Source organism: Microcaecilia unicolor, chromosome 3 (assembly GCF_901765095.1).
Source record: "Microcaecilia unicolor chromosome 3, aMicUni1.1, whole genome shotgun sequence".
NCBI classification, from domain to species: domain Eukaryota; kingdom Metazoa; phylum Chordata; class Amphibia; order Gymnophiona; family Siphonopidae; genus Microcaecilia; species Microcaecilia unicolor.
Window position 1 is genome coordinate 178,574,639 of NC_044033.1, and position 23,423 is coordinate 178,598,061.

Genomic DNA, 23,423 nt, shown 5'->3' on the forward strand with positions numbered 1-23,423 from the left:
GCTTGAAAACAAAAAAAACACAGCAGATTCTCTAGAAGCTATTTTCACAGTGCAGTAGTTGGTGATTTGTAACAAGCCAGCTGAGTGGCTCAGAGCTAGCAATCAGACAGCAATCACAAGCACACACACATGTCATCGAGAGGTGATCCAAAAGAGGGAAAATAGAAATAAATATTTAAACTTTTTAAAATTTCAAAACAAATGGTAAAATGGTCTCGCTATCTATCTATCTATCTATCTAGATGATAGATAGATTTAGATACATATAGACCATTATACATATGTTTTTTATCTCCATAACTGATAAATGGCTGGGTACACAATAATAACGCTTGGCTCAAAAACATGCTTATAATAAAGCTATAAAATGATTATTTATTTGGATTTATTTACCACCTTTTTGAAGGAATTCACTCAAGGTGGTGTGCAATAAGAATAAATCAAACATGAGCAACGGACAATATATAGCTTGGTAAATATTCTTTCTAAACTTCACTTAATAAACGGTTCTTCGGAACATCATGTGAACCGATGAAAACAATAAATATGAAGCATAAGAATATTACGCTCAAAATCAATTTGCATGCAAAATTTTGCTGAATTTAAGTTATTTGCACTAACCCTTTGTCTACCCTTTACTGTGATGGACTGACACGCTGACCCAAGCCCTCCCACTCCGCCAAGATATGTTTTGAGGTACTTTTATTATGTGAAGTTTACAAAGAATATTTATCACGCTACATATTTGTTTCATGATCATTTATAGCTCGATCATAGGCCTAGTGTACACCCAGCCATTTATTTGTTATAGAGAAAAATAAAAGGGGTCCTGTCATTTTGAAATGCGGTGCATATACTGCGTGGCTAGATACAATATTCAGCCAGCGGCAGTGAGCGCATTTCTGAGCGCTGAGTGCCGCTAGCTAAAATAGACCCAGTTATTTGATTTCAATGCTGGACCATGTCCAGGAAGTGGCACTGAATATCCAAGTCTGCAGAGGTATCTGGAAATGATGTAGGTATGGCCAATATTGGGTGCCATACAAGCATACCGAAACAGGCAAAATTAGGACTGCCTTTTTCTGTGGTGCAACTTGCCTGGTTAGGTATGCAGGGCACCAGCACTCAAGATTGCCAGTGTCCACATAACTCCCAGCCCTGCCCGGTTTCCTCTTGGGCCAGTGGTTCCCAAACCTGGTCCTGGAGGCACCCCAGCCAGTCAGATTTTCACAATATTCACAATGAATATTCATAACAGAGAGATTTGCATGCACTGCCTCCACTGCATGCAAATCTCGCTCATAAATATTCACAGTGGATATCCTGAAAACCTGGCTGGCTGGGGTGCCTCCAGGACCAAGCCTGAGAACCACTGTCTTGGGCAGTTAGAGCCTATATTCAGCAGCACTGCTGAGTACTGGTGGCTGGCCACCTCAAAAGCATGTAGGAGCCTCTCTTGGCTGCTTAAGCCACGCTAAATACTGACCTCCCCCCCCCCCCCCCATGGCACTTATTTTAAAGCACATGGATGTCTCCAAACATCCAAATGGACATCCATACACATGAAACCTCCGAATTCCAATTTTGCAAAGGTAGAAAAAGAGATGTCCCACACTGCAGTATGTCCAAATAGCAAGGGAATGTGTTGTGGGCATGTTTTGGGTGGGACTGGCAAACCCCAAAATCAGGACGTCCAACAGGGATAACTGAATGGGAAGAAACGTCCAACTCTAAAAAGAAGGAAGTCCTTCGTTAGACGTGTTCAATCATGTCTAGGGTACAAAAAGGTGCTCTGATTGAGCAGCTGACCACTGGAGGGATAAAGGCATGACACCTCCTTAATTCCCCCCCCCCCCCCCCCCCCCGTGATTGATGTCCCCTCCCTCTCCCCTGAAAGTGAAACTGGAAAGGAATACCAGTCAGCTGCAGGTGTTATGGATATTGTGAATAAAACAGCATATCCATCCAAGGAGTAGTCTAGTGTTTAGTGTAGTGGATGTTAACAGGGGACCCAGATTCAAATCCCACTTTCTCTTTTTTTTATTTTGTTAAATTGTGAGCCCTCCAGAAACAGAAAAATACCTACTGTACCTAAATATATAAGCCACCTGCAAGTCTGAAAGCTATTGATGTGCTGTACATTCAGATATAGTAGGTATTTTTCTGTTCCTAGAGGGCTCACAATTGCAAAATAATGAGTCCTTTTACTAAGGTGCACTGAAAAATGGCCTGCGGTAGCGTAGGCATGGGTTTAGGGCGCACCTGTAAAAAAGGCCTTTTTTTTTTTAACATTTTTGCCAAAAATGGACGTGCGGCAAAATGAACGTTGCTGAGCGTCCATTTTGGGTCTGAGACCCTACCGCCAGCCATTGACCTAGCGAGAAAGTCTCATGCGGTAACCGGGCGGTAATGACCTACGTGCGCCAAATGCCACTTGGCGCGATACACACGGCCAAAATTTTAAATTATTTTTTGGCCGTGCATATTAGATGAAATTACCACAAGAGCCATGCGGTAGCTGTGTGGTAACTCCATTTTGGCACACGTTGGGCGCGCGTAGACACCTACACGGCTTAGTATAAGGGCCCCTAAAAGAATTGGATCCCTTGGTTTAAGATCCAATACACTAACCACTAGGCTACCATCTGTTCTGCAGAGGTGTCCAAGTGGCCATTTTCTAAGAATGCTGCCAGACAGACGTCCTTGTCCCTGCTTTTTGCTGTTCGTATGTTAGACATTCCAGTTTGTATAATGGCTGTTCATGCTGGACGTCCTCACCACACAGACACCCACCTCACGTATTTTCAAACAGGAAATCCTGGCATATTTCCTGTTGGAAAATACATGTAAGCTGAACGCCTCTATTCTGACTTGGACGTCCTTTCGAAAATGTCCCTCCATATATCTATATCTATAAAATTTTTCTGGGTACACACGCACACACATTTAACAGGCCATTCTTCAGGCAGATCAATTTTCCATTCCGTCTTGCCTCTTGTGTACCACAGTTTCATTCTTTAATCAGCTGTTTGCATGAAAGGGTTTTATTGTTTGTCTTTATACCAGCTGTTTCCTGGCACAGATTATTGTTTCAAAAGTCTGCCTTTTTTTTACCTCCTAGTGCACAGAGGTTATTCTTTCTGGGAGACTTTTTTCTTCAAACAGAGATTTGTTTGAGTGAAGTTCACAGTGCTGAAGCCAAATATTCATATAATATTCCCTCAAGGGCAAAATCATCAAATTTATAAGAAGTTTCTCTCTCAACTGTCTCAGTTTTCGTTTTCAGGATAAACTGAAACTACTAAATGGACTCAGACGGTGTTCTGTGGTATGACAGTCTGTATATATGTGGGAGGTTTGCACTGCTGCTCTTTATGCTGTCCTTGTTCTATGGTGAGGCAGTATGTATGTATGTGTGTGTGTGTTTGTGAGGAAAGCTTGCACTGCTGCTGCCTGTGCTGTGCTGCTGCTACTGTGCCTGTTCTGTGGTGTCACTGAGAGAGACAGAGAGCGAGAGTGTGTGAGGGAAGCTTGCACTGCTGCTGCCTGTGCTGTGCCTGATGTGGGTGTGTGTGTGTGTGTGTGAGGGAAGATGCTGCCTGTGCTGTGCCTGTTCTGTGAAGCTTGCACTGCTGCTGCCTGTGCTGCGTGTGCGTAAGGGAAGCTTGCACTGCTGCTGCCTGTGCTGTGCTGCTGCTGTGGCTGTGCCTGTTCTGTGGGGTCACAGAATGTGTGTATGTGTTTGTGAGGAAAGTTTGAACTGCTGCTGCCTGTGCTGTGCCTGATGTGGGTGTGTGTGTGTGTGTGTGTGTGTGTGTGTGTGTGTGTGTGTGTGTGTGTGTGAGGGAAGATGCTGCCTGTGCTGTGCCTGTTCTGTGTGTGTGTGAAGCTTGCACTGCTGCTGCCTGTGCTGCATGTGCGTAAGGGAAGCTTGCACTGCTGCTGCCTGTGCTGCATGTGCGTAAGGGAAGCTTGCACTGCTGCTGCCTGTGCTGTGCTGCTGCTGTGGCTGTGCCTGTTCTGTGGGGTCACAGAATGTGTGTATGTGTTTGTGAGGAAAGTTTGAACTGCTGCTGCCTGTGCTGTGCTGTTAGAGAGAGAGAGAGAGAGAAGCTTGTGCTGTGCGCTTGCTGCCTCTTCTGTGGTGGGGCAGTGTGTGGTGGAAGATTGCACTGCTTCTGCCTGTATTGTATCAGTTCTGTGGCTGCTGATTTCCCTTTATATCATTATATAGATCATTAAGAAATCTTAATTAGAGGGGTTGGACCATTTCCATAGCAAACAAACGATAACTGGGTGAGTGTTTTTTTTTTCCAGAGTGCGGGCTGGGTCTCCGCTGCAAGATAACAGCAGCTGCTGAGTTGAGCGCAGCACTGTTGTGAGCAGTCAGCCTTTCTGCAGAAAAAAAAGAAAGCTGCCCATGCTTGTTCCCTGCAGGTTTAGCATCAAATGGCTATGATAGATTTAGAATGGATTACAGCTGGGCAGGAAGGACAGTGTGGAAAGCTCAGTAGAGCTGAAGCTTTGCAGACCGGTTCCCTGCTCTAACAGCCCCATGCCCCTGAGCCCCTACGCCAGGCCCCCTCCCTGCCCATCTTCAAATCCTTGCTCAAAGCCCACCTTTTCAATGTCGCCTTCGGCACCTAACCACTACACCTCTACTCAGGAAATCTAGGCTGCCCCAACTTGACATTTCGTCCTTTAGATTGTAAGCTCCTTTGAGCAGGGACTGTCCTTCTTTGTTAAACTGTACAGCGCTGCGTAACCCGAGTAGCGCTCTAGAAATGTTAAGTAGTAGTAGTAGCTAGAGATATCTATATCTTGGACATTGGAAGAAGGCAAAAGCCCTTTGCAGTTCAAAGGAAATAGGGTAATCACTCAGAACCAAGTCAGGAGCACAAGGCTTCAATTCAGGTTCTGCCCTGGGAATATAGTAACATAGTAGATGACGGCAGTAAAAGACCTGCATGGTCCATCCAGTCTGCCCAACAAGACAACTCATGTGTGCTACTTTTGTGTATACCCTACTTTGATTTGTACCTGTGCTCTTCAGGGCACAGACCGTATAAGTCTGCCCAGCACTAGCCCCGCCTCCCACCACCGGCTCTGGCACAGACCATATAAGTCTGCCCAGCGCTATCCCTGCCTCCAGTCCCGCCTCCCACCACTGGCTCTGGCACAGACCGTATAAGTCTGCCCCGCACTATCCCCGCCTCCCAACCTCCAGCCCCGCCTCCCACTACCGGCTCTGCTATCCAATCTCGGCTAAGCTCCTGAGGATCCTTTCCTTCTGAACAGGATTCCTTTATGTTTATCCCACGCATGTTTGAATTCCGTTACCGTTTTCGGAATTCACATGTTTGTGCAGCGCTGTGTACGCCTTGTAGCGCTATAGAAATGCTAAATAGTAGTAGTAGTCCCACCCAATCCAAACTCAGAATTATTATTGTCACTCAGAGTTTGGATTGGGTGGGACCCAGTGAGTTCCCAGGGCAGAACCTGAATTGAAGCCTTGTGTTCCTGACTTGGTTCTGAGTGATTACCCTATTTCCTTTGAACTGCAAAGGGCTTTTGCCTTCTTTCTGCTTTTTGGATTGTGTCATACCAGAAATGTCTTTCTGCACAACTTGTTGGGATAAAGGGCCGCTATGTAACACCAAACTCTTATTTTTTTTTAATGCTCATTCATCAGTTTTCTGTTATCAGGGATGAACTACCTGTGTCTTACAAAAAAAATACTATTTTTCTCTTCTCTTTGACTGTGTTTCCCAAAGTCCAATTCACTCTGAATTCCAAGATTTAACTTAATTCTAGTTAAAGAGTCCATCAAACACTGGCCAGGTAAAATACAGTGCAAACTGCTTCCCATCTCATCTCCCATGCTGACCCCAGATCTGCTCGGTCCCAGATATAGGAACAAACCTTTCCCTAAGACTTGCTGTACCAGTCTTCTATTGCCACCCCAGCTCCACAGCAACTGCATTGCTCATGTTCCTCGGAGCCACCAGGTTCACCGTCTTTCGGCAAGCATGGCCTAGGCTCTCCACCAGCTGCCGCGCTTACCCCTCTTGATGCCTGTCTTGAAGTTGTGAATAGCAGGTGCTCAGCACACAGCTGACAAATGCCAAGCACAGGAAGAATTGGCTTTTATATATACGGTAGGCTGTATATGTTACCCGACATTTTAAGTACACCGCAGTCCTTTACTCAATGCTCATATTCAGTAGCAGATGAAAGAACTGCCAGCCCTAGACAACTCTAATCAAATATCAATCCAGACCTGAATAATGCTGGCAGAAAGGTACTATTTCCATTCAGGTTGCACCTTACACGATCTGTAAGGCTTTGAGGAGACACTGTTAGATTTTACAGGCCCGCTCTTGCACTTTCTAGGGCAATAAATTCCACAACAGCATGTTAAAGGCTTTATTTTTTGCACTGTGGCTTTGCTACATAAATAATGTGTCAGACCGCTGTTGGCAATGGCCCTGAGTAATTACGTACAGCAAAAGTGAAGCATTCTTCACTGTCTTAAGATGACACTATTCTTCAAAAACCCAGCTTAGTCTCCTAGCTGAAGGCCAGCGGGGGAGAGTGTGTTTACATACTCCCCCCTCGAAATTTTATCTTTACAGGCTGCGGTACCGTTTACTGAGTGGACTGAAGAATTATCCAAGGGTTGTTATGCCCGAGCTTTCAGACAGAAGAAGGTTCCTGTGAGTTCTTGAAAGCTCATGGACAACATTTTCTTGGATTAATCTGTAAACTGGTTCAATGAAAAAATATTACAGCTCACCAAGTATCCAGTCTGCTCCAGGCCTGTTACTGCTCCCACACTCTATACAGCCATATGTCCCCATAAAAAAAGAGCTGCAAAGTCATTGTTCGCTTTCTGAACACTTCTGTATTGAAAAACATTAAACTGCTACTAGAAAGGATCTAATCCAATTTGCTTATAAGGTTGCACCTGTGAGAGCCATGGGGATAAAGCATTGATTACCATCAAAATGTCCTAATTATTCATGCTAGCATGTTTCCTTGTGCCAAGAGGATTCTTCCTGAGCACCAGCAGGTCTTACAATCTTGCTTTTTCAAGGGATACTAACCCCCACCCCATCCTAAGCACAAATAACATTATTCCCAGTGGCACCACTGCCTGCTTTAAGCTGTAGACCCCCCCACCCCCACCCCCTTGCTACAGGTGTCCGCGGACTAGGGACAGTCGGGAGGGTGAGTGGCAAAACTGCGCCATGAAGCAGATTAGAATATGTATCCTTGTTTTGTCAGTGCAAGTTATATTCTCAGAATGGCTATAGTCAGAAAATGAATGGTATAAAGCAGGACTTCTCAACCCAGTCCGTGGAACACATCCAGCCAATCAGGTTTTCAAGCTATGTATAATGAATATGTATGAGATAAATTTGCATGCACTGCCTCTACTATATGCAGATTTATCTCGTGGATATCCTAAAAACCTGACTGGCTGGATGTGTCCCAAGGACCGGGTTGAGAACCCTTGGTTTAAAGTGTCCTTGATGGCAGAGAGTTGGTTGAGTGGTATGCCAAGGACACACTGTACCCAAGTTAAAAGGCAAGGATAATGTATTTGATATACCACCTTTCTGTATAAAGAAGTATAACATATTATATTTAGGTACTTTTTCTGTTCCTAGTAGGCTCACAATCCAAGTTTTTGTACCTGGAGTAAAAGAGGGTTCAGTGACTTGCCCAGGGTCACAAGGAGCCACAGTAGGAACTGAACCTGCTTTCCCTAGTCCTCAGCCCACTGTGCTAACCAACAGGCTGCTCCTCCAGTTCTTTGTCTCAAGGGTGAAAATCAGGACCAGCTCTGGGTTGTAGTGCCCTTTTATGAGAGCCTGGGAACATGCTGTCATGGCTGCAAAAGTTGAGGCAGGTTTTTGGTGCCCTGAGCCAGGGGCGTAGTCAAACAGCAGATTTTGGGTGGGCCTAGGCAAGACGTGGGTGGGCACCAAGCGTTCTCCCCCCTACCACCAAAATAATATCTCAGCTGGTGGGAAAATGCTTCTCTCCACTTTGGCAGTCTGCAGCAGGCATGTGCTGAAAACTGAGCATGCGCAGGTGCCAGTATCATGGAGAGCAGCGTTTTTGTTACCATCAGGGGGAAGTTTTCAGCTGGCGGAGCTTGGGATCCCCACTAGCTACTGCTAAACATGTGCTACTGTTGGGTGGGCCTGAGCCCTAAGTGGGTGGGCCCCGGCCCACCTAGGCCCACCTGTAGCTACACCACTGCCCTGAGCCAGTCTCTCACTTGGTTCATGCCTAAAACAGGCCCTGGTGAGAATGTCGATGCTCCCTAATACTTCAGGAGATATGGGCCTGTGTAGGATTAGTGTGTGATAGGCAGTACTCTGCTATCTTTATAAGAGGTCATGGGACAAAGCTACACAGACTATAGGAGCCCCTTTTACTAAGCCGCACCAAATTGGAGTTACCGCCCGGTTACCGCGTGGCCCTTGTGGTAATTTCAATTTTGGAACACATTCCGCTACACATGTCTGAAAAATATTTTTTATCTTCTGGCGTGCGTGATGGATGTGCACTGAGTGGCATTTGACGCACGTGGGTCATTAACGCCCAGATTCTTTACTGCTAGGTCTACGGCTGGTGGTAAGGTCTCAGACCCAAAATGGATGGGCGGCAATTTTCATTTTGCCGCACATCCATTTTCGGCAAAAAAAGAGGCCTTTTTTAACAGGAACGCTACAAAATTGGATCGGCGCGCACCCAAAACCCATGCCTGCACTACCGCAAGCCATTTGAAAAAGGACCCCTAGAGCAGGTGAGACGGCATCTTTTCAGAAACAGGGTGGTGGTGGTGCATGTAAGCAACAGCTTCCCAAGGGAAAGAGTGAGGATAAAACTCAGGGTGTGATGCAAGATTTTGGTGCTCACAGGCAAGACATGATATAAAATCCCAGAAAACAGGGTAGGAAGAGAAAGGGAGGGATCAGAGATCCCAAAGACTGGGGAACCAGAAGAGGAGCTCCTTTTTAAGCAGTAAGCGGGAGGGGTATTTGGCACCTTCAAAATCTGGCATCCTAGTAGGCTGTTATTTATGCTGCCTCGGATTAAATCCGGGCCTGACCAAAACAGGCCTGGAATAAGCACAGGGGATCAACAGTGGCAGGGAAGTGAGAATAAAGCCAGAGATATAGCAGGGACTGCAGAAAGGGAAATGGGCAGGGCAAAGGAGGCAGGAGATCTTTATATACCCTCTAACTCCCTATTTCTATACAGAACCATAAATATTTTTAATTACAAGAAAACATTTTTTTAAACAGTAAGAAATGTGGGCACATGCATTGAGTTTCACAGTGAAGAAAACAAGTGGAAACAGAAGCCATTTTCAAACGGCTGCAAGAGAACACAAAAGAGAGAAAGAGAAAGAAAATAGATGGATTTTTGGCTTTGTCCACTAAAGCTCTCACTGTTTTATAATGCAGCGATGATTACACAACACCCACCCACATTTTACTCAGTGAAAGCGGAAGGACTGAAGGGATGTATAAGCCTGTTTAAAGCCCATGTGGGGCAGTCCTTTCATTGGAAAATACAGAGGTTTTCAAATCCTCAACTGTTCTTATTCTTGGTGCAAGCGTGCACAATAGCAATTAGGGATGTACAGTCATTTCAAACAAGAAAAAGGGGGATCCTCACAATTTACACCAAAAAAAATCAAGCAAGGAAGCCATGGGTGAAAGTGAGGAGAGTTCCAAATAACCAAGGCAGGAGCTGACCTATGTGTGGCAACAATGGTGGTCTGTGATCTACATGACCCTTGAAGAAGGCTTTTAGCCGAAACACGGTCCATGTAGGGTCAGTTTACCTTGGCAAATAAACTCTTGGATGCTCTTACTTCTCATTTCTTGGTTATCTGGAACTTTCCTGACTTTCACTCATGTTGTGCTTGCAGTCATTTCAAACGATACGAAAAATATGGGCACTAAGCACCAATTCTATTAGAACTGCAATTTTGTGCGAAATGTCTGTTATACAGGTCAATAAAGTGTAAAGTCGGCATGCATGCACCAAATTAGCCGTGTCAAAAGCTGGTGTAAATGGCCACACCTGTCGGCAGTGAGATAGTACTCTACAGGGGCGTAGCTATATGGGGCCACGGGGGCATAGGCCCCCGTAGATTTGGCCCTGGCCCCCCCCACCGCCAACCTCTTTGACCCCCTCTCCTGCTGCCGCCGCCACCGTTGGGTACCTTTGCTGGCGGGGGTCCCCAACCCCTGCCAGCCGAAATCCTCTTCTCCGGTGCTGCCGTGTTGCTGATCTGCAAGGGCAGGCTTCTGTTTCTGTGAGTCTGACGTCCTGCACATTGCCCTTGCAGATCAGCAACGCGGCCGCGTCAAAGAAGAGGACTTCGACTGGTGGGGGTTGGGGACCCCCGCCAGCGGTGGCGGGGGAGGGTTGGCGGCAATGGGAAGAGGGGGTCGAATGGGTTGGCCCCCAGGGGGGTCAAAGGTGGTGGTGGTGGCAGGTGGGGTCAAAAATGGCGGGGGTGGGGTTAAAAATGGTGGTGGGGGGGTTAAAATGGCGGGGGGCGGCGGTGCCGGGGGGGGGCTAAAATATGCCCCCTCACCTCGGGTTCTGGACCCCCCCTCCCGCCGAAGTCTGGCTATGCCCCTGGTACTCTATAACTTGTGTGAGCAACTGCAAGACATGCCACTCCTCCGCCCATATTCACACCCTCTTTGTATTTGCGTGCTATACCATTTAGATGCTAACCCCCGGATGCTATACAGTGCAACCAAAATTGCACATGCAAATCCGATGATATTTTGGATTTGCACATGCAATTCAATTACTTAACAGGTCAATTGCGCCAATAATTGCCACTTAACAAAAGCAATTATGATACTGATTGGCATTAATTAGAATTTACGCCCACAACTTGCTAGGCGTATTCTGTAAAATTTCAATGTGGACCATGGGTGTTCTGAAAATCTATGCACACGGTTATAGAATTCACCTGTTCCGTGCCTAACTTAGGTGCTGGTATTTACACCAAGTTTTACTTGGCATAAATGGACACACCTAGAGTTAGGCACAGGCATGTCCACTAGGTGTATTCTATAAACCGTCTAGACGTATTCTATAAACTGCACCTAAATCTAGGTATGATACAGAATACATCTAGGTGGAAATATTTTCGGTGCTGATTTTTCAGACGCCATATATAGAATCTAGTCCTAAGTTTATAGAATAGCGCAGAAGTGCAGATACACACGTAACTACAAATTAGAACCAATTAACAGCACATAAAGGTTATTATCGGCATTTAAGGCCAGCTGGTGCCTAGTTTAACAATTAAGAGGCCCTTTTACTAAGTTGTGGTAAGCGCTAGCGCGCGCCTACCGCAAGCCAAAAAGCATTGCCGTGAGACACGCTGAGGCATTCTGTGGTAGTGTGCCGATCAGCGTGCGCTAATCCCACTACCTTTGTATCGCTCTATGGTGCGACTGCACCTCGAATATTGTGTTCAGTTCTGGTCACTGCATCTCAAATAAGATATAGTGGACTTAGAAAAAGTGCAGAGAAGGGCGACGAAAATGATAAAGGAGATGGGATGACTTCCCTATGAGGAAAGGCTGAAGTGGCTAGGGCTCTTCAGCTTGGAGAAAAGACGACTGAGGGGAGATATGATAGAGGTCTATAAAATAATGAATGAAGTGGAACGGGTAGACGTGAATCGCTTGTTTACTCTTACCAAAAATACTAGGACTAAAGGGCATGCAATGAAGCTACAAAATAGTAAATTTAAAATGAATCAGAGAAAATATTTCTTCACTCAACATGTAATTAAACTCTGGAATTCGTTGCCAGAGAATGTAGTAAAAGCAGTTAGCTTAGCAGGGTTTAAAAAAGGTTTGGCTGGCTTCCTAAAGGAAAAGTCCATAGGCCATTATTAAAATGGACTTGGGGAAAATCCACTGCTTATTTCTAGAAGTATTGTACAGTTTTGGGATCTTGCCAGGTACTTTCGACCTGGATTAGCCACTGTTGGAAACAGGATGCTGGGCTTGATGGACCTTTGGTCTGACCCAGTGTGGCAATACTTATGTATTTATGAAAAATATTTTCTATTTTTCAGCGTGGGAAGCGTGACTAAGGGTGGAGAGTAGACTTGCCCTGTGCTAATCAGGTAATATAGGCACATGCTGTGTGCTGCCTGATTAGCGCAGGAGCCCTTAGCTCCTACAAAATAAGCGGTGATAAGGGTTCCTGTGGTAATGGCCATACACTAATTGTGAAATTAGTGCATGGCTATTAAAGAAAAATATACAAATGTGGCCATTTTACCACCAAGCTATAAGTGGAATCAGTGTGCGGGAAACCCATATGCTAACAACAACGCCGGCCACTTTTTAGCATGGCTTAGTAAAATTGCCCCCAAGTTAAGCATGTAAAAAGGCAAATATTTTATAACTTCCATGTCCTAATTTGCACAGTAGTTGGAAATCTGGACGCACAACTTTATAAGAATCCAACCCCTTGTGAACAGCGTGCCCTCTTTCCAAACGTGCAAGCAGTCTTAACCACATCGCACAACAAAAGAAACCTCCTCCCATCCCCCCCCCCAAAAAAAAAAACCATGAACATTCCCAAAACCAACACAACACAAACATTTTCTGGATGCTAGAAGGGAGGAGGGCACACAGTTACTCTGACATTATAAAGCCATTTTTGCTGTTTAGCTGTTCTGGAGCTGTGAGAACAGCTCAAGAGAAGGAGAGAGCTTATTTTTGAACTACTGTGCTCACTTGGCAAAGAAGTTTAAGGAATAGTTTTTCTCCCAGGACAAGCAGGCCTGTACTTCTCACAGATGGGTAACGTGGGTCGGCATCGTTGGTCCAGAGCTTGTAGCAAACAAGCTTAAAAATAGTGCGAGACACTCCATGAAAATGGCAGATGCAAATCAAGGTCAGGTATACACAAAAAGTAGCACATATGAGTTTATCTTGTTGGGCAGACTGGATGGACCGTGAAGGTCTTTTTCTGCCGTCATCTACTATGTTACTTATGTTACTATGTATCAGATAAAATGGTTCCTATCTTCAATTAAACCACACCTATTAACCTATCTTTCAGACTTTAAATATTATGCCTGCGTCTCTCTACACCAGTGGTTCTCACCTAGTGTGTCAGGATACACTGGTGTCTCCCAAAGACATAGGAGGTGTGTCACAAAAAATTTGGTGTAGACAGCGAGCCTGTGTTGCCCTTTACAACCATCCGTGCCCGCAAGCTGGGAAGTCCAGCAATCTTGAGAATCAGGTTCTTGAAATCCCTGTAACCGGTCTCTATTTCTGCTACCCCCAATAATAAGAGGTACAGCTGGAATACAAAAACTGTAATAATAATAATAATAACTGCTGCCTTCTTCCCAACTGAACATGTTGCAGGTCTGCTGTTCCTGAGTAGCATATTTGCAGGTTTTTCGGTTGCTTCAGCGTATCTGGAAGTGAAGGGATTTTTTTCTTGTTGCTGTTTAATGAGGTGACACCAGAATTTGAATATACAGTACAGTCTCGATTATCCGACGTAAACAGGACCAACCCATTGTCAGATAAGTAAAAAGTTGTACAATACGAAAAACACTGCATAAACCCCTTAAACAATGCATAAACAAAAGCACAGGAATTCCCAATTTTCAAAAATTGTTCTAAAACAAAAAATTTTAATAGAAACAAATGCAATGACATCACTGGGGGTCTGTCAGACATGTCGGATGGTCAGATTAGTGCAGACTGGATAATCGAGCCTGTACTGTATATTTGTTTTGTGTATGATAAGTGAGAAATATGGGATTGATATGTTGCATACAGCTTTTTGATATAGGATAGACAAATTCATTCTAACCTTATAATTAAACAATGAAATATTTAGGCGTGCTTTGTTCAGCTGTGAATGTTAAATGTTCCGTGTGTCACATACATGAACATTGTCAGGTGTGTTACAACAAAAGAAAGGTTGTGAACCACTGCTCTAAACACTCATATGTCTGGTCTGTCTGCCCATCTATCTGTATTAAGTTGACGTTCCCTGACCCGTGGAGCTTATGGTCTTTTATATGTAACTGCATAGTGTCGCACACACCCTGTTTCTGGTAAAGGCAGAGAACACTCCTGACTGTCAGTGATTTGCTCCAAAATTGGTCTATGGTAAACGCAGCTTCTTATAACAAGTGCAACAGAACCCACGGGCAGGGAGGGATAAGGGTGGCCAGGACATTCCAGTCTTCTTTATAAGTGGATTTCCGATGCTCTAAGCAGATGCACGGGGAATAGTAGCCCAATTCTCTTGATGAAAAAACACATGCAACATTGAGAGGAGGGGTGGCGACCTCACTGTCTTAGAAAAAAATGAAAGGCAACTAGAAAAGCCTTCTCAGAATGGCCCGGCAGTACTTGGTAGTCACGAAACCAAAGCAAAATTTGCATTTTGTAATGACTCTATTATATATCAGTAAAGCTAATGACAAGAGGCAGGGACTGATTAATAACGACATTTATCTGACATAAATGGGGGAAGGCTCCACTCTGGCCCATGTGTTCCAAGCCAGAAACGAAGGAGCAGCATTAACCTTCTATGCCTTAGGCATGGCAGTAATGAAAAATATGTCAATCAGAGCATCTGTTTCCTCACCAAACCCACCCTGACCACGGCAACATTCTTTGGCCACCATTCTCTTACCACAAATGCCATGTACCACATGGTAAATATGCTGCACAAACCCATGCCCACATCATAAAGGTACAATAAACCTCCATAAAGTCACCAGAAGTCAGTTGATCCCTACTTTCCTTTTCCATTTCCATACCTACTTGAATGCCAGCTTTATCCTGGTTTCCCTGCAGCTGGGGATCCTCTGTGCCCTTCTCGGGCTCTCTTGAGCTCCAATACCATTTCTGTGGCCCCTGCTACCTCTGTGATGAAGCTGTTCCACCACCCTGACAGGTACTGCAAGTCAGAGTTTACAACTCACTAAGTCCTAATGATTCCTGCCAATGAGATCTTTCCCTCTTCTCTCAAGGCATCCTACATTTTTCTCAATTCTTCTGAAATAACAGAACCAAAATGAGATGGTTCTGGCTGTATTTTACCAAAATTGCTATTTCCAGAGCTTATCTCAGGAAATCCAGAGCGCCAAACTGGCATTTAACATTATTTTTCATACCCCTCATGCTGTGCCCTGGCTTTCAGTATACAGGCATATCCAGGAGGAATGAAGGTGTTCAATGTCCCGCATTTCCGCTCATTGTTTTAGTTACATGGGGTATCTGTTGTACATTTGATTTTATATCTGTATTACTATGATTGACTGTAATGTTTGTCATATGTGTTGTTTTGACGATATGCCATATTTCACTAAGGGCTCCTTTTTGGATCAATGGATGATAAACACTTTTAAATAAATAAATAAACCAAACAGGGGAACTGTCTTAAAAAAAAATTCAAAAATCACAAAGCAATAATTTAAAAAGGTCTCTTCACACCATCCTTCCCTATCCTTTATCCACCAAGCTGGTTCCCATCTATTTATCTATCATGTTAACAGTATGGTAGGGACATGCAAAACCAGCAATTTACTGATTTGAACTGGAGGTAGAGACATATTTATTTACTGGCACTTTCCAGAAACAAGAAGCAGGAAGGCAGAGCCAGGACTGGAAGCAGTGGGATCAGAGAGAGTGAGGACAAGAATTCATGGGGAGCCTGTATGGACCTGAGGAAGGGCATTAATCCCAAAAGCTAATCAAGAAATGTATTAACTTTTTAATTGGACTAATAGGTGATCATCTTTTTTTTTTGTTAACCTCTGAGGAAGGGGACACTGAACACTGAGAAAATTAGCACCTATTTATTGCATTTTTAGCCAATAATAATTTAATCTCATCAGTTTTTCCCACCAGGTTTCGAGTTTGTTTTCCTTTATATGCATGATTTCAATTTATTTTTCAGCAAATTTCTGATCAACCAGTGGCCAGCACTTTCTCTCCTCCCATAAACAGGCCTAAATTAATGACCACAAGTTTTATGTATCTCTTTTGCAATCTGCCAAGCACAAGGGCCCGGGTTAGCTGATATTTCCCATAAAATTAGATTTATTTTCCCCCTACTGATTTATTCTCATTTTTCAACATTAAACCAAGAGTTCTATGAATTCCCAGGAAATTCAGCAGACAATTAAAACAACAGTGCTGATCCGCACCATTTAATGCCATTGCAGTTCAACTGCAAAAACATATTACTCTCCGAATTTCATCTCAAATGCCTTTGCTGGTGTAGGGTTACTATGGTGCAGCATCCGTCATTTCAGCTCCAGGTGTGATTGTAGCTTGAACGGATTAGATGTGATCCTCTCCATTAAATGAATCTGCCGAAACATTTGGGGAACACATTGTGTGTCTAAATATTACAATCTTGACAAGATATCATGAATGACCACTGTTGGGAGCCAAGTCTCAGGCCGCTGACCTGGTGGCACCATATATAGAGTGGGTATCATCATTTCCTATGTACTCTTAGAATCCAGTCAGTCCCAGTGCTTCACAATTGAAAGATCAAATTATGGGATTTGGGGTTTTATGTTTCAACTTTTTTATTGATGGAACAATCTGGCATATACAACCGAGTGGGGTTTTAATACAAAAAAAAAAAAAAAAAGAAAACACTGGGAAAAGCAAGTGATACTTCCGACCTGAGATATTTTACAGTATATTCTGAAAATTCTTGGGCATTATCTGAGGAAAACCATAGTCTGAGAAGTCCAACATGAACCTTCACCCTGAAAGGATGATCTTGTTTTGTGGATGCTTATGATGTAGAAATCTCAGATATAATATTCAATTTATTCTCAGTCTTTTTGTCTAATTCATGTATAGTACATTTTATATATGCGCTTCTGATCAGAGTGTCGAAACCACAGACCCTTAACCATATTCAGACACAGAAGACAATCCAGTGCTTTCAAGAAAAGGTTCTGTTTCAGTGCAGCTAGTGTCAGCAAGCCAAATGGGAGCTCAGACAAGAATTATTAACACACACACATCTTATGTAAATTTAAAATAAATATGCTACCTGCACAGAAAAAAAAGAATCTTTTTCCACCACAGATTGATTTTCACCTGTAAGATCTGATTAGAGTTGTCAAGACTGAAGCCCACAGTGCAGAAACCTTGTTTATGCACTGTGTTATAATGAAAGAGCCTTCCAGAATAATACTACTGTCCACCTCAGGTTTGGTCAGGCAGGCGTGAGATAAAAGGAGTAATCACAGCTAGCCTGCTGGCCATAATTTCTTCAGCCTCCCAGACCCAGCTCTCTAAAACATTTTGCCTGAAATATTCTCTGCTGACCCCCCCCCCCACCCCCCATAAATAAATAACAGAACTAGGGATCCCCTGTCACGAAAAAAATTAACTCTAGGGAATATTTCAAGATGCGCATTCTACTGTGGAAGGTGCACTTGTTGCTCTTAACCCTCACCCTGATCATTTTTCAAAATGATTGCTTTTAAAATGATCACCTACAAGTAGGTAGAGCAACAAGAAACAATCTGGTGATTATCGCACTGCAGAGCCCTAGATCCACAGGCACCGGCATCTAGGTAAGTTCTCCACGCTAATTTAAAAAAAAAAAAAAATACAGCGTTTCCTTTTTCTTTTTTAAAGCAAGAAGTCTGCCCTGTGGTTTGTTTTTTACTGAGCCGGTAAACAGCACCAAAAATCATCAGGATAATACTAGAAATCAATGTGTATAACGGTACCTTATCAGACAGAAGACCTGGGGTCCTTCTATCCCAAGGTTTCACATCCATCAACCTGCTGCATCTTCCCCTCCTTCCCCACTCACACGGGCGACCAACCTATCAGTCATGGGCTAGCCTTCCCCCACCTACACGCCCTTTAGCCTCCTGAGCCACCACCGAACTGTTACCAAAGTCCCTTCTTATCATTTTCAGGATGTGATCGTTTCAAATAAAACCTTATTTAATCTGCAGGTTCCAAAAGGCAAAGGGGAGTAACGATAAATACTTGGGTCAATCAAGGCTCTTTCCAATAACCAAATAAAAAAAGAGGATATGGGGCGTGCGGATATACTCTAGAAAGATCCGTCGTTACTCCTTTCCCCATCCTCTAGACTTTACAGGTTTTCTCTATGAAATTCCTCAGCTTCTCTCCCCAGCCTATCAAAGAACTAACTTTGCCTTATTTCCAGCAGCGCTAAGCCATCTACGTAAAACCATCTCAACCCTCCCCTCCGCCTACCAAAGGTTTCCTCTTATTTTAAAAGGCAAACTTTAAAATCAAAAAAGATAATGCAACAGCTTTGAAGGTCAGTCCAACCACTGCAATTACCAGCTCCTCCGTAATAGTGGTGGATTATGTGAATGAGGCTGATCTGACAAGTCTCTCTGCTCGGCAAGACTTTATTATCCTCAAAGAAACCACCTGCACTCGTACCTTACCTGGTTCCAACTACTAGGCGAAGGGCACTGCTACCATTGAATTGCGTTTTGGTTTTCATTACGAAAATGCTGTTTACATACTTTTCAGACTAACAACATTTCTTGCCTAAGTACACTTTTATGTTAACTTTTCCCATATTTATACGTATCAGCCCGTGAGCCCGGACATTCCTGCATGCTTTATTCTAGTCAATCTGCATATTCTCAGCATTGTACCATTAAAAAAAAGTTATTCTGCTAACGACAAGATTGGAGACTCGCCACAGATAATGATGATAAAGCATATAACCACAGTGCATGTTTCCTTCTAAATCTGCAGAATACCCTCCCGTGGATGGGTCACTTCCCTTTTGTTATGTTTTGTCTCTGGAGGACCGAAGTGCACCCCACAGGGGTAACCCCCACGCAAGAAGCCAAGTCACTCATTTCTGACAACGTTGTAAGTCTAACCCTCGTTTTGCAAATTCGTTTTTTCAGTTTCTGTCTCATTTTGTCCTTATGACAATACATCACATTTGGAATCATTCTGGCCTCAGGGTTTGCACGTTCCGGTTATGCCTTGGGCCCCCTCGTTCACCCTCTTACCTTGTGTAGAACCCACTGGCTGATGATTAGAGACATCCAGCAGAACCGCCGCATCCTCCAGAGACAAATCCCGAAACCCAATGGGAATCAGGGAGTCAATTGAAGCAAAAGAAAAAAAAAATCAACGTCCTCCTTTCTTGTGCATGGAACCGCTCGAGCCCACGGACGGTAAAATAAAAAGAGGAAGATCAAAAAAGAAAAGCAAGGAGAAAGTAAGTCCAGCAGCAAGGGAGGACTTCAGCGGGGATCGGAGCATGGATCCGTAGAAGAGACAAATGACTTTAAGGAGGAAAGGAAGCGAGGGCAAGAAAGAAGAAAAAGTTGAATCTCCCACTCGCTTAGGGAGCTGTGCAAGTGTGATCAGCAAGCGCGAGGCAGAAAGTCTCGGGCAGCCTGTTTCACGTTCCATTGGCAAATCGCCCTTCTCCGGGAGGGGCGGGGGCTCGCCTAGCCCTCCAATCCTAAACCGCAGAGGCCAGGATGTCTCGTGCGCCCCGCCCCCTCCACTCCCTCCCTCAGCATCCCAGGGAGGAAAATCTAGGGGCGGCGTTTGTGCATGCAGGGCGACTTGAGCGCCCACTCCCCAGTGCCCCGCCCACCAATTCGATTGAGTCAGGATCGCTTCGGTTCTGGTGGTGTTGGGGGGGGGGGGGGGGGCATCGGTTTATGGGATCGCATCGGTGCGTTGGAGTAGCGGGCATGCTATGCCCTTCCCAGGGGGGGCTGCTGTAGTCGACTTGCTTGGATTGGAAAGAGGAGACGTCGTGAACATAAGGTTACACTGACCTGAAAAGCAGTTTTTGTGTGTGTGCACGAGAGAGAAAAGTCATCTACTGACCGATCCAGTCAACTTCTTCTTGAAGCTGACGGCAGTCAGGGATGTCCACGCTTGGACGAAATCTCATGTGCATATGGTTCTTTGCACGCTTGCAATGCAAACATACACACTGCAGTTACGATGAGACTGTGATCCTCACAACTCGTGCCTGAATAAATTGGTTAATATGTTAGGTGGTCATTTTTGTGCACCAGGCAGGCTACCACCTTTTGATGCAGTTATTACTGTGTAAACGTCAGGGGAAACAGTGAACTGGGATCAGGAGCATAAGGTGAGAGAATGGAGAGCACGTTGCACAAGATTAAAAGGGACTTGAAATCCCATTTACGTGGAAATGCAGCTCTTCATCTGTGTTTAATGTTCAAATTGAATTTGCATTTGAAAACCACGAAAGATTAAGTACTATATTACAAAAACAATGAACAGCAGATTCTTGAGAGCAGGTAGGAGGAGAGTTGAAGTCCAAAGCTTGTCTCGCAGGACATGTTTAACTTTGGGCTGGGCAGGCTGCACCAGTAGCCCCGGGTTAGGGGGGAGTGGGGTACTCAGAAGGCAAGCAGGATGGTGGAAAGTGAGAAGGTAGGGGACAGAGTTGTTGGGAGGGGTGGTGGCAAAGGGAGGGGGTAGGATTGGGGGTTTAGCCATTAGTGATTGGTGGGCAATTTAAAATTGTTTTACCACCTGTGACCTCGAACAGGGTTAGTGGGATCCCAAAGGGGGGCAGAGGCAAAGGAAGGGTTGTTGCCAATGCCAACCTCACTTTTTTCCTGTAAGTGTGGGCTTTTTTTTTTTTTTTTTTTACAATACTAGGGTTTATTTCTGAATTCGCTGGTAGCTTGTTTTTGGGCTTGTTGCCGCTGGCAGCATATGTGAGCAGAATGACTCACATACGCTGCCAACAGCCTGAGCCACAACTCTGGCGTCTCATGAATGGCTGGGACCCCAGGCACTAACAGTGCAGAATGACTTCTCTCAACTAGATGACTGGCTGAGTTCCAAGATGCTGGAGCACATGCTTTGTGTTTCGCGTGGTGGTGGTGGTGGGGTAAGAGGGTCAGGGTAAGCGCTGGTTCCCCCCAGTTCCTCCAATGCCCGGTAGTTGGAAGGGAAGCAGCCAGGTGAGTGCTTTAGCATATGATTAAACTTCACAGTATGAAAAAAAAATGGGTTTATTTTGGAGTTTGTTTTTGAACGGATATCACTTGTTTTGGACTTGTTTTTATAAAGAAAACCTGCTTGTTTTTCTATGACTACCTGGCAACACTGCCACTGCCTCCAAGTCACAGGGTCTTTCATCCTGCTCCTCCTAGGTTGGTTTACCCACCCTCCCTCCCTATTTCTGTGTGAGTGCGGGAGATGAAATAGGATGGTTGTGGTGGCTGGTGTGTCACAGCGGGCGGACACCCGAGCTACGGCCATTATGCTCATTTGGTGAGTGCTTAATTAAGGCTCAAAGAGCCAGTGGACAGGAGGGTTTGATGGCGGAGCAGTACGGTGATGGAAATACCAGATATTAATAATATTTTGTGTTGTAGCTTGGGTGAAGATTGTAATTAAGGACTGTTTATGCCTAAATTGTTATTTGGTAATAAAGAAGCTGCGGCCTAATTTGTTACCAATTAGTCTCATGCATTTTACTGTATGTCAGTTTTTAAGTTCATGGCATGGGTTGGGGGGGGGGGAATGGTGGGGAGTCTCAGATCCAAATGTTAATCCAGCAAGGATCAGAAATGAGTTAGGGTAGGATTTGTTCCAGAAACTCACAGCCTCTGGCCCTACTCTTGAAAGAATTGAAAGACAGAGGATACTCCCTCCCCCCCATGCTAGTTGGACTGAAGTCACTTGTCAAATAAAAAGAACGGTATATGTGGAAGGAGAGGTTTCCCCACATGAGTCTTTACATCCAACCTAGACTTCCCTTCCCTGGCGTGTAGTGATCAAATTGTGTTGTTCTTGCATGTCAAGCCCTAAAACTGAGAAAATAAAGCCTAGAATATGATACCTATGAGTTATTGCTTTCACATCTGAAAATAGTGTTTTTGGTTGTTTTTGTTAGTAATTATATGGGATGGATTCTGGCTACCATTAAATTTAGCTGCCTGCTCTCAGGCCCTGACTGAAGAAAAAAAAGGGGGCGGATTTGTTCCAAAATAATATCCACATGATCTACTTCTGAACCTGCCCCGTATACATATAAACTATCACATAAAATGTATAATGAGTTTATCTTGTTGGGCAGACTACATGGACCGTACAGGTCTTTATCTGCCGTCATTTACTATGTTACTATATTTTACTTTTCTATTCTGCAGTAGGCATCCTGTGGAGCTCAGAGTGAGAGACTTACTATCTGCTGTCTTTATTGTGTCTCTCTTGCTCCTACAAATCTAAGACACTTCACTTTGCAAACAATAACCAGTTGATATTCTGCAATCTGCACAGAGAAAAGTATGCCACAAATACATTGCTCAGAAAAAGCAAAGATGGATTTAACTTATTGAAAATGTTTTGGCTTGATAACTCTTACTGCTGTTTTGATTATAATCCAATATAGTTGCTACCACATTGGAACTTTAAATAGTAATGTAGTAATTGATGGCAATTAAAGACCTGAACAGTCCGTCCAGTCCATCCAACAGTCACACTCATTACCAATTCATGATTATACCAACAATGAATGTGATATAAAATACTTGATCATTGCCTTTCTTTGGCATTTCTGGGACATAGACCAAAGAAGTCAACCCAACCCTGTCCTTAGATTTTGTCGAATCCCATTCCAGCCTATCTGAATCTGTCGTCATTTGCAGGACACAGACTGTAAAAGTCTGCCCGGCCTTGTCCTCACATTCCAGCTACTGAAGTTGCCATCAGAGCCCTTTCCAGCCCATCCTAAACCGGATTGCCATATATGGGACACAGACCCTACAAACCTGCTCAGCACCAGCCTTAATTCTTCACAGCCAGAGTCGCCATCTAAGCGTCACTTGACACATCCACACACATGCAACCATTATATATATATATATATATATATATATATATATATATATATATATATATATATATATATATATACCATCCATTTTCTAAATGAATGGTATAAAATTTAACTGTGGTACAAACTTAACTGGGCAATTTAAAGTGCCAGTGGGATTCCACAGTACCAGTACCATTAAACAGTTAATATAATATACTCCACCTGTTGACACTGTGCACATGTTCAGAGATTAAAAGAAAATATACCCATTAGCCTTGGCTAATAATCAGAGGGAGGCTGCCAGGGTTCATTTCAGCATGATGGCCAGTATTCTATATGGTAGCAGCTCCTGAGATTCAAAGATCCATTCTCACCAAAGCCATGCTTTGGAGTGATATTTCAGCTATGGTCGATTCTAGAGTTCAGTGCTGCCCCCTCAGGGATTTTTAAGTGAAGCTGAGTTGCTATCACACAGATCTTTGAATTACAGCCTGGCA

At 44.1% G+C, this 23,423-nt stretch overlaps 1 protein-coding gene across 1 annotated transcript in view; it reads right to left on the bottom strand.

Moving 5' to 3' along the window:
* The window catches only part of NXPH4 (neurexophilin 4), a 243,936-nt gene extending 224,611 nt beyond the window's left edge, over positions 1-19,325 (bottom strand). The window contains exon 1 of the mRNA XM_030196645.1: positions 19,109-19,325. Within this exon, the coding sequence (XP_030052505.1) occupies positions 19,109-19,162 (54 nt within the window). The 5' untranslated portion in view covers positions 19,163-19,325. The remainder of the gene's footprint in view (positions 1-19,108) is intronic.
* Between the last annotated feature and the right edge of the window lie 4,098 nt (positions 19,326-23,423).